Source organism: Hyposmocoma kahamanoa, unplaced genomic scaffold (genome assembly GCF_003589595.1).
Source record: "Hyposmocoma kahamanoa isolate Upper Pololo Valley unplaced genomic scaffold, ASM358959v1 88, whole genome shotgun sequence".
NCBI classification, from domain to species: Eukaryota; Metazoa; Arthropoda; class Insecta; order Lepidoptera; family Cosmopterigidae; genus Hyposmocoma; species Hyposmocoma kahamanoa.
In genome coordinates this window covers 7234587-7245346 of record NW_020654466.1, presented here as the reverse complement: position 1 = coordinate 7245346, position 10760 = coordinate 7234587, and the positions used below count along the sequence as shown (strand labels likewise).

At 35.9% G+C, this 10760-nt stretch overlaps 2 protein-coding genes across 3 annotated transcripts; one reads left to right on the top strand and one right to left on the bottom strand.

Moving 5' to 3' along the window:
* Window positions 1–4137: 4137 nt before the first annotated feature.
* LOC113235668 (histidine protein methyltransferase 1 homolog) lies at window positions 4138–7470 on the top strand. Its single transcript, XM_026471502.1, has 4 exons — window positions 4138–4473; window positions 4547–4789; window positions 6596–6762; window positions 7042–7470. The coding sequence occupies exons 1-4, from the start codon at window positions 4422–4424 to the stop codon at window positions 7459–7461; spliced, it is 882 nt and encodes a 293-aa protein (XP_026327287.1). The 5' UTR covers window positions 4138–4421; the 3' UTR covers window positions 7462–7470.
* Window positions 7363–10521, bottom strand: LOC113235669 (pyridoxine-5'-phosphate oxidase-like). Of its 2 annotated transcripts, none has more exons than XM_026471503.1 (6): window positions 10311–10521; window positions 10135–10274; window positions 9019–9175; window positions 8814–8913; window positions 8229–8488; window positions 7363–7891 (listed from the first exon to the last, which is right to left on the bottom strand). In XM_026471503.1, exons 2-6 carry the CDS (start codon window positions 10220–10222, stop codon window positions 7726–7728), a joined length of 771 nt encoding a protein of 256 aa, XP_026327288.1. In that variant the 5' UTR covers window positions 10223–10274; window positions 10311–10521; the 3' UTR covers window positions 7363–7725. The 2 variants fall into 2 exon arrangements, with proteins under 2 accessions (XP_026327288.1, XP_026327289.1); XM_026471504.1 differs by having other exon boundaries at window positions 10135–10272; window positions 10375–10521.
* Between the last annotated feature and the right edge of the window lie 239 nt (window positions 10522–10760).

Here is a 10760-nt window from a genome sequence, read left to right as displayed (position 1 = left end):
AGCCATAGACATAAAAGTTGAAGTTGAAGTTGAAGTTGCTCTACTTATTAAATATATAATAATATTCATTTATACTTGCATATCCTTTATTATTTACATAACAAAAACTTAAAATGGTAGCAGAGCGTAAAAGGATCCGATATTTTTGAAGTGAAGTGTAAAACTCGCGCAATATAAGACGATGCCGAAAACGACATATCACATCGAACCTTTGGATAAGGATAACTATGATACCTGGGCGATACAAGCTGAAGCCGTGCTAATAAAAAACAAACTTTGGAAGTATGTTACTAACACACTACCTCCAACTCCAAGCAACGATGAACTTGACAGCGACAGAGAGGCTAAGTCAGAACTTATTTTACTGATTGCACCTTCACAGCTAAAGGACATCAAGAAATGCACTTCTGCGAAAGCCCTATGGGACAAATTAAAGGAAATACATGCAAGTAAAGGCCCTGCGAGAAAAGCTACTCTTCTAAAACGGTTAATACTAACTAAACTTGAAGACAGCAATGTTCGTGAGCACCTGAACAAGTTTATGGACACAGTAGACAAGTTAGCAGAAATGGATGTAGATATTAACGAGGAACTACTCACTATCCTGATGCTCTACAGTCTTTCCTCTGAATATGAAAACTTTCGTGTAGCCATGGAGTCACGCGACGTTCTACCGAAACCTGAGGAACTTAAAATAAAAATTATTGAAGAGAGCGACGCTCGACACCGTGACGTCGAAGTCAGCCCGCCACCACATGAAGAAGAAAACGCACTCTACGTAAGATACGTAGAAAGCAAAATCTGTAAGAAATCGGGACGAAAAATCTTTCAGAAGAAGACGCACAAGATTTGCTCTAACTGCTGGAAGAAAAATAAAGCGGCTAAAGGCTCAGAAAATAAAAGCTCCTACTATGCCGAAGATTGCTACCTCACTTCAAACAAAAACAACCAGAACGACTGGATACTTGACAGCGGCTGTACCTCTCATATGACGTTTCAACATGAGTACTTCAAAAACTTTAGTACAGTTTCAAGAAAACTTAATTTTGCTTCAGAACAGCACTCTACTGAAATTAAAGGTGAAGGCAGAGTAACACTGAAAACCAATTATCGAGTAATTAATCTCGAAAACACTCTGTACGTACCCTCACTTAGTAAAAATTTACTCTCAGTGCCAAAAATGACAGAACATGGAGCTTCTGTAACTTTTAAAAAAGATAAAGCGTTCGTACGCAACAAGACAGGAGATTTGGTTATGACTGCGGAAAAATGTCAAAACAGTGGTCTCTATAGTGGTACTATGTCAAGTCGCAAACCATCGAACAAAATTACGCAGCTACATTTGAAACAATTTCAAACAGTGCGAAGAAAAACTCCTTACTGGAATGGCACAGGAAGCTTGGACATATGAACGACAAAGATCTGCGTCTAGCTCTCAACAAGGAGACTTTGATTGGATTACACTTTGACAAAAAAGAGTCTCTGTCCGACTGTGACGCATGCATTCAAGCTAAAATGACTCGCGTACCAAGCCCTCCACAAAGAACAACTCCTAGAACAACTGAACGTTTGGAGATAGTCAGACTGTAGCCATAGCAACCTACAGCATAGACAATGAAGAGTGATAGAATATGCATTCTCTTCACACCCTCTGAACTTTTAAGAATTTGGTAATTCTATTTAGAAATTCTTTTAAGTCCAATTTTTCCACTCAAATCTTCCAATCTTGGACCGTACAATGGCTTAGTGAGCATATCTGCCAATTGTGTTGTAGATGGAACTTGTTTCACTAGTAGTTCCCCATTGGTGACACACTCACGTACAAAGAGATGCTTGAGTTTAATGTGTTTAGTACGTTTGTGATACTCATATTTTGGATTATGAGATAGTTTCACAGCCGATTCATTGTCCAAGTAGAGTACTGGTTTTTCTAAGGAGATTATATCCTTTAATAGGGCATTCAGCCACAATATTTCTTGTGCGGTTTCACTGGCAGCCATTATTTCTGCCTCTGCCGACGAGATTGAGACAGTCCCTTGTCTTTGGCTTCGCCAGCTTAAAGCGGCTCCGGAGTACATGCAAACGTATCCCGACGTCGATCGTCCAGTTGTTTGATCGCCAGCCAGGTCTGCATCACTGTAGCAAACTAAATGTGGAGGTGACTTCGCCGTAAACGTAAGGCCATTGTTTAGTGTCCCTTTTAGATACCTAAATATACGTTTAACCAGTACAACATCCTTTCTTTCAGGTGCTCCAAGGTTCCTAGACGCAACACCTACAGCGTATGAGATATCTGGTCTAGTGCCTACTGATAGGTATGCCAGTGCACCAATGGCTTGTCTATAAGGAAATTTTCCATTTGCTTCCTCTTCCTCTCCCGTATAATTTTCTTTCGTTATAGGAGTTGGTGCTGCTTTGCAATTAGTCATGCCGTATTTTTGTAGAACTTTCTTTGTATAGGCTTTTTGAGAAATTGTGATAGTGTGATCGTCGCACACGTTAATTTCCATTCCTAGAAAATATAAGGCAGGTTTGGTAGTAATTTTAAATCTGGATTTCAGTTCATCTATGAACTCGTCTCCTGCTGCAGTTGAATTATGCGCAACCAGCCCGTCATCGACATATAATCCAATCAAGACTTTGGACCGTCCTTTAATTCTAACGTATAGGCAGGGATCTGCTTCACTTTGTTGAAAGCCAACCTCTTGTAAAAACTCGGCTATGCACGAATTCCAGCAGCGCGGCGCCTGTTTCAGTCCGTATAAGCTGCGTTTGAGTTTACAGACTCGTTTGGTTCCGTCGTGAAACCCTTCAGGCTGTTTCACATAGATTTCTTCTTTGACAGATCCATTAAGGAAGGCAGTTGCTACGTCAAATTGTCGCAACTTTAAATTTTCTTTAACCGCAATTGCTATTATTGCTCGAATTGTGCTAAGGCGGGCTACAGGACTAAATGTCTTGTCATAGTCCACGCCTTGTTGTTGGGAGTAGCCTTTAACAACTACCCTTGCTTTAAATTTATCTATTGAACCGTCTGGATTCGTTTTCAATTTATAAATCCATTTGCAAGGTAAAGCTTTTCTTCCTTTAGGCAAATTCGCTAAATCCCATGTCTGATTTTCGTGTAGTGAATTTATCTCACTTAACATAGCTTTGAGCCATTTATCTTTATAAGGAGATTCCATAGCTTGTTTATAAGTTTCTGAATCCTTCGGTAGGTTTTCGACTTCAGCGACAGCTTCCAGTACAAAGTCATCATACCGTTTGTGGTTGCTGTATTGCTGATCTGTTTCTCAGATTATATTGCCCCAGTTCATGTGGTGGAATTTCATGTTCAGATTCTAGTTTGCTATGGCTACAGTCTGACTCGTTATTTTTTCACTCTTGCCACTCATGTATATACTGTTACATTTAAACTTGCTCTACTTATTAAATATATAATAATATTCATTTATACTTGCATATGCTTTATTATTTACATAACAAAAACTTAAAACTTACCTTGTTTAATACGAGACCTCGTCTGTAGTTGACACACCCGTTTATATGACGTAGTATCCAATTAATGAAGAGGCTATGTGGTAGAACTTCTGCTTGCCCAGAAATTTGAGTGGAAATTAATAAAGAAAATCTCAGGATCGTATTCCAGAACTCTACTTAATACTCAAGTCAGGACTTGAGTATTGCAGTGAGCACTGAAAATCATACTCAAGTCCTTACCATTAGGATAGTATTTCCAGTGCTTGAAATAATCCTGACTTGAGCATTGAGTAGAGTTCTGGAATACGACTTCAGAGTCGTATTCTAGAACTCTACTCAATGCTCAATTCATGGTTTGAGTATGGTTTAAATCACTCTAAATCATACTCAAGTCCCTGCTATTAAAGTCGTATTTCCAGTGCTTGTGTTGCCAGTGCAATCCTGACTTGAGCAGACTTGAGTATGATTTCAAGCACTGGAAATACGACCCTAATGGCAGGGACTTGAGTATGATTTCTAGTGCTTACTGCAATACTTTACCCATTAAGTATTTTGTAATATTGATATTTCGACGAGCGCGATCCAGTGAAAAACAGTACCAAAGAAAAAAAAAGAAAAATGTCAATAAACACAAGATAACCTAAAAAAGCCGTACCGAGCGACAGTCATTAGTTTGGATCTCACAATTTCTCATTTCTCTAATTTGTAATATCCCTAACGAAGCAGCTCTTTTTGTACCTATTTTCCTTTGTAATTCAAACAACACAACTTAAACCAAAATTCAAAAAATCTTGTCATATTTCCTTTTTCGAGTATTTCTTTTTTTACATACTTATGGAAGAGATATTTTCTATTTCGGTATTTGATTGAAGTGATTTATATAAAAAAAAATGCTTCAATAATATTTAGACATTTTAATATGTAAACTCCAAGCTGTCGAAATGTCTTTTAAATTTAACTTTTCTAGTGGTGATAAAAATTCGCCGGAACCAGGTAACATCGAAACACTTTTGTTCAGAAATCAGCAAACATTGCAGATCAATAACAAAGGATTTGCTAATTTTAGATGAGTCTTCGAAACAAATGGAATACGCCAAATGCGAATGTACAGAAGTAATACCAAATATCAAACTGGATTTAAACAATTTAGCTGGCAAAGTAAAGATGTTCGTGTGCGGGGATTTGGAAATAGGCCATGTGGCGGCTAAGGAAGCTATGCTGCAAATAGGGACGGTGGATAATGACTTACAAAATGCAATTGAATTAGCTGAAAAGAAACATAGTGACCTTGAGCCTGGCAAATATGAAGGTTTGTATTTACATCTGTTATTAATTAATAAAGTGTGTTTACTTTATAAGTTATTATAATTAGATATAACAACTTTATATTACCGAATTGATAGTTATGTGCCTTTATTTATGCTGTTGCTAATAAAACAGAACACATTTAACAAAACATAATTTGTACAAAATGGTAAGTTGTCTTCTTATCATTTACTATTGTTATATCTATCGTTTGGTGTAAAGGGCTGTTGTCCAATGTTATATCTAAACCGTCCTATAATATTTAGTGAGTTATCGGAATTGAAGGAGCTAATCTACCTAAAGTATAAAAGTTTTCTTAGTATGGACATACCCATTTTGTCATTAATGCATATAAATTTTTTTGTTTACTGTTTATTTTCTAAACAATCCAAAATATAGGTCGTCACATGTTTATTTTCTAAATGACTAAATAATTTACCTATAGAAACACAACTACAATATTATTTTATGAGATAATTTGTAGCAAAAGCTTAATAGCTATACCCTTTGCCACAGAATTTATCCATTTCTGAGGGACCATAATATGAATAAATGGGCTAAGAGCTATGATGGGATATCTGTGACAAGGCGTACATGGTACAAAACTATCCAATTGCGTCCTCCAAGAAAGCCCTGGTTCGAGGAGGGTAGACTGTCCAAGTCACTGTTAATAATTGCTCTTAGACCGCATTCTGGTCAAATTCCATTAAATGAATTTTACTATTTAATGATGAGGGCAGACTCCCCTCAATGCCAAATCTGTAATAGGTTGGAAGACAGCTTGATGCTTCATTTAATGGGATGTGATCGATATGTGTGCTGCCAGGCCCAATATCAGTTAAAAGACATTGGTCATGTAGGAGAGCTAAATTTAATGCTGAGCAACTCGTAGACGAAGAGTGCTGAACTAGTGATGAAAGAGACTCAGTCTTTTAAGGCCTTTTAAAAACCTCAACCAAATTTTTAACGCCTCACAACCAGTCTAGTCTTTTAACCCTCAAGTCTTGAGTCATAAGACTAAAACTGAAAACTAATTCGAGTCAGTCTTTTAATCCTAGGAAGCTTAAAAGACTTATAGGTCTAAAATGACTAAAAAGACTAAAACGACTGGCGCCTCACAGCCTCGGGAATCGCGAGTCATGAGCCGTATGGCGTGATTTTATTTCTATCCACAAGGTATTTATTTTGCTATTTTTATTATAAGTAAATAAATGTGGTTATTTACTACATACTACTTGTGTCATTTTTATTTATAAACTTACACACATAAAATAGGTCCTTTGCAAACAACTCCAGTCGTTTTAAGTCTTTTGAGTCTTTTAGTATAACAATTGAATCTTATTAATAAAAACTCCAACTCCCAGTCTTCATTTTAGAGTCACTCAACCTGTAAAATGGAGTCGAGTTATTATAAAACGCCTTAAAAGACTGAGGGTCGTATTCTAGAACTCTACTCAATGCTCAAGTTAGGATTTGAGTATGGCTTAAAGCACTTGATATCATACTCAAGGCCCTGCCATTAGAGTCGTATTTCCAGTGCTTGTGTTTCCAGTGCAATCCTGACTTGAGCATTGAATAGAGTTCTAGAATACGACCCTGAGTCTCTTTCATCACTAGCTGAAGCTCTATATTCCTGTGAGATCTTGCTTTCTGATCAGGAGCAATACTGTAATGTCCGTGTTATTCTTTAGTTTAGCTAAATTAACTCCCTCAATTCCAATCACTGGTGATAACTGTATAGTAAATATTTATTATTTAACTGGCAAACTTGCAGTATTGCTTGCATTAATAAGCAATTTTTTTTTCATAGGAGGACTAAAGATTTGGGAATGTACTAGTGATCTACTTAGTTATCTAATTCCAAATCCTGATGACATTAATTATGAAACAGCAAAGGTTATGGATTTGGGGTGTGGAGCTGGTATACTTGGCATCTATGCTTTTATGTCTGGTGCACGTGTTACATTTCAGGACTATGTGAGTACCTATATTTTGTGTTTTCTTGTAGCCATAATAATTGAGGAGCGTCTGAACAAAAACCACTAAGTTGCATTTTGACTTATTCAATTTCTTAATGCCAAACAGTATTGGTTATGAATAAATTTATGCAACCTAAATATCAGTCACTCAATACGCTCTAAAAACATTCATTCAATAAAACGAAATTATATTGGTTTTTGTCTCAATTTATAATTCTATTATTATTATTAATAACATTATGTACATGGTTTATAAGTTTTTGAAATTTCTTTTTAGAACAAGGAAGTGCTGAAATTTTTGACCATACCAAATGTGTTACTGAACATTGATGATTGTGAAAACTGTCAAGATATCAAAAACTGTAAATTCTATTCAGGAGACTGGGAATCCTTTAACATGAAATTAGGCGATGGAGAACTCTATGATGTAATACTTACTTCTGAAACTATTTACAATCCTGCTAACTACAGTAAACTTGTACAACTGTTTATACAAAGATTGACTAAAGATGGTATTGCCTATGTGGCAGCCAAGACATATTATTTTGGTGTTGGTGGTGGTATGAGACAATTTGAAACTGAAGTTACAAATAGTGGAATGTTAAAATGCGTAGTTTGTTGGAAATCGCAAAATACAGAAGGTATACAAAGAGAAATTCTGAAAGTAACAAGAAATGATATATTTGTTATTGAATAATAAATTATTCCTACATTTGGAAGCCTAGTGAGTGTATTCTTAAATATCTAAATATAAACTTATTGTACAGTTGTATATTGTATCAAAATGATTAAAAATAGAAACAATACAGAACTGTATTACATAACAGTTAATAAAGGTAATAAAATAAAAATGTTACCATCACTTTATGGTCGACACAAGAAAAAATTCTAAAAAATTATGTATGTACTAACGAATCCCAACAGTATTATACAAAAATATTACGTATTGTAACTTTCTTGTTTATGGAGACAGTCTTTCATAGACCCATCCATCATCACCCTCATGAAGCAGTTTTCCGTCAGGTACCTCATCTGCTTTCACTTTACGAAACTTGATTCGATCATGGAGACGGTCACGTTGCCCTTGCCAGAATTCTACTGCTATTGGGCGAATGATATAACCACCCCTGCAAAATATTTTGACAATACTCTAGTTGCTTCTTTACACTCATTGACTTACAATAAGTCAATGTTTACACTACTATTATTTGTCTCTTATTTGCAAGATTTATGTTACTGGCTACTTTGTAAGAATGACATTATTGTTTCAAAGTTGCCAATCAATATAGACTTTTGTGTTCAATTTAGCAGCAAAAACCTTTGAAGTTCACTCATTTATGTATCTGGACACTCGGCAGCAAGAATCTAATATCACTAACACAAGGTTTGTATTGTCTACTTTTGGGCAATATGAATATAACAAGAGTAGAAATGGAATTTTTCTAGCTGCTTTAAGGAGCTTACCAATAGCTTGGTTTAGGAACTTCTTTGCCAGGTATCAGATATTCCTTTTCCAGAACACCTTCTCTTTCACAGAGAATATCCCTTGACTCAATCGGAGTGCTCTGGTAACTCGCACATGCTGCAATTTGACTTGGTACTGGCCGGGTATGAAAATAAATTGTGGACTCCTCATCTGATATTTTCTCAACTTGGCCTTCAATCCTTACTGACCGGTTTAATATTTCCCAGTAGAAAGTAGCTGCTACATTGGGATTTTCATTCTGAAATTTATGCAAACAAATTAGTAACTCTGTTAATTATTATTGTGTATTCTTTACATTTGACACTACTTGTAATAAGATGGTTGAACAGGCTATCTGTCGTCTTCGTCACGAACTGCCGTATCTTTATTTTTTTTTTAATCCAAGCAAAACATAATTTTATTTTACTCAGATTTCAACAACAACAATTTCCATTAATGTTCAACAACATGTTCCAGAGGAGAACAAGTTTCATATGAGGTACAGCTTTAAACTGAAAGAATTTGCTTAGTGTTATTTATGGCACGTTTGTCAGGAGAGGCATGATTATAATAATATAGCATACCATTTCTTTAGCTTTTCGGCTACCATAATTGGTAAAAAATTTAAATCCTTCTTTGCCATAGCCTTTTAACAGAACAAATCTTGCTGAAGGAAATCCATCCCTATAAAATAAAAAAAATTACACACATGCTTTTATGACACTAAGGGACAAATATTACAATTCCGTTATTGTTTTGTTAATTAAAATTACATGAGTAGTAACATACTTGGTTGCAGTAGCAAGACACATGGCATTAGGTTCAAGAATCTCTTTCCTAGTGCAAGCTTCTTCAAACCATGCCTTGAATTGACCAAAAGGCTCCTTGGAAACCAACTGCTTTTCGAGAAATGTGTCATTCTTATCTTTGTATTTTATTCTCATACCTGTAAGTAACATTTTACATTACTCAGTAACTAAATTGAAATGTAATTAAATCCACACTCTACTAGACCACCAACAAGGGAGTGAAATATAATATATGTAAACTTTTCTGAGTAGATAAACTGACTTCAAAAAGGAGGTTCTCAATTTAACTGTATTTTTTAAATTTTGTGTATGTGTGTGTGTGTGTGCGTGTGTGTGTTGTGCGATTGCTCCAAAATTTTCTGAACCGATTTTAAGGACTTTTTTTGGAAAGCGGTACCTCAATACCCATTCAAATTTGAAGAAAATATTCTACCACCATGGGTAGTTAAATAGGTGATCAATCTGATTAATTGATTGTAATAAAAGTTGGCACATAAACATAACATGAAAATAAAATGTTGAGAGAGATGATGGAAATAGCAGACGGATGTGTATAATTCTTCAACAGTGTACAGCAGCTACCTTGCGTTTGGGTACAATTCATTTTGACTATGACTTCCATGTCGGTTATTGCTGAGGAGACCAGGTTAATCAATGCAGAGAAAGTGGATAAACAAACTTCGGAAGACATGCTTTTTTTTAAAGGTTAATAACTGCCTCTGTGGCCGAACGGTTACCATGCCGGACTGCCACGCAGAGGTCCCAGGTTCGATTCCCGGGCCGGGAGAAATATTTGTATGGCCTACATTTATTTCTCTCGTGAGTTTGGGTGTAATTTGTAGTTGTCTATGTGTGTCCATGGCACCCGCGACACAGGGTTTCCCTAGTGCGGGGCTATGTTGAGTGTGTGCGTTATTATTATTATTATTAAAAAAAAAAATTAAGTTGAACTGATCCTACACGCTAAAGTACAAGCAGGACAAGTTCACCATAAACCCATTTATACATCCCATTGCTGGGCACGGGTCTCCTCTCACAGGCTTTCTGCGATCGAATTAAATTTTTAAAAGTTATAAATATAAATAAAACCCCTTACCTCCTATATCAATGCTCATGTTGCGCGCAATTATATAAACTCTGGAGTTAATTAACGGCAATCGCGTCAGACATCGGGTGGTACCCATACGCAAATGTTAATTAATTTTGGTTTATTTCTTACGCTAAAACTTTATACCTACAATATTATGAGATGAGACTTAGAAGATCGTTCATCCGTGAACTTAATACAAAAAATATATTGATTTCGAAGTGGCTACATGATACAATGAGCACTTAACTTTGATAAATGGCAACCAATAGTGCTAAACTGCTAAAATAATAAATGTTAAGTAATCACTTGATAATACAGATAAGCACAGAACACTACTCTTATGGAGCAGATAATACGGCCACAGATAACTGAAGGTAGACAAGTAGAAAATACGGCCTTACTCTGCTCCACTGCTCCATAGATCAAAGCACAAACTAATAAGAGATGATCAAAGTCATATGCACTTAAACTACTAATACGTCATATGCAATTTTTTTTTTATTAATAATTTTGGCTTGGATATAAGCCCTTGAGCCATGTCTTCGTTTAATTATGTTTCTATAAATATGGCCGCCACAAAGAGGATAGGCAATTTGAGGCGGCGTGTTTGGATTGACTCGGGATTCCTTAGA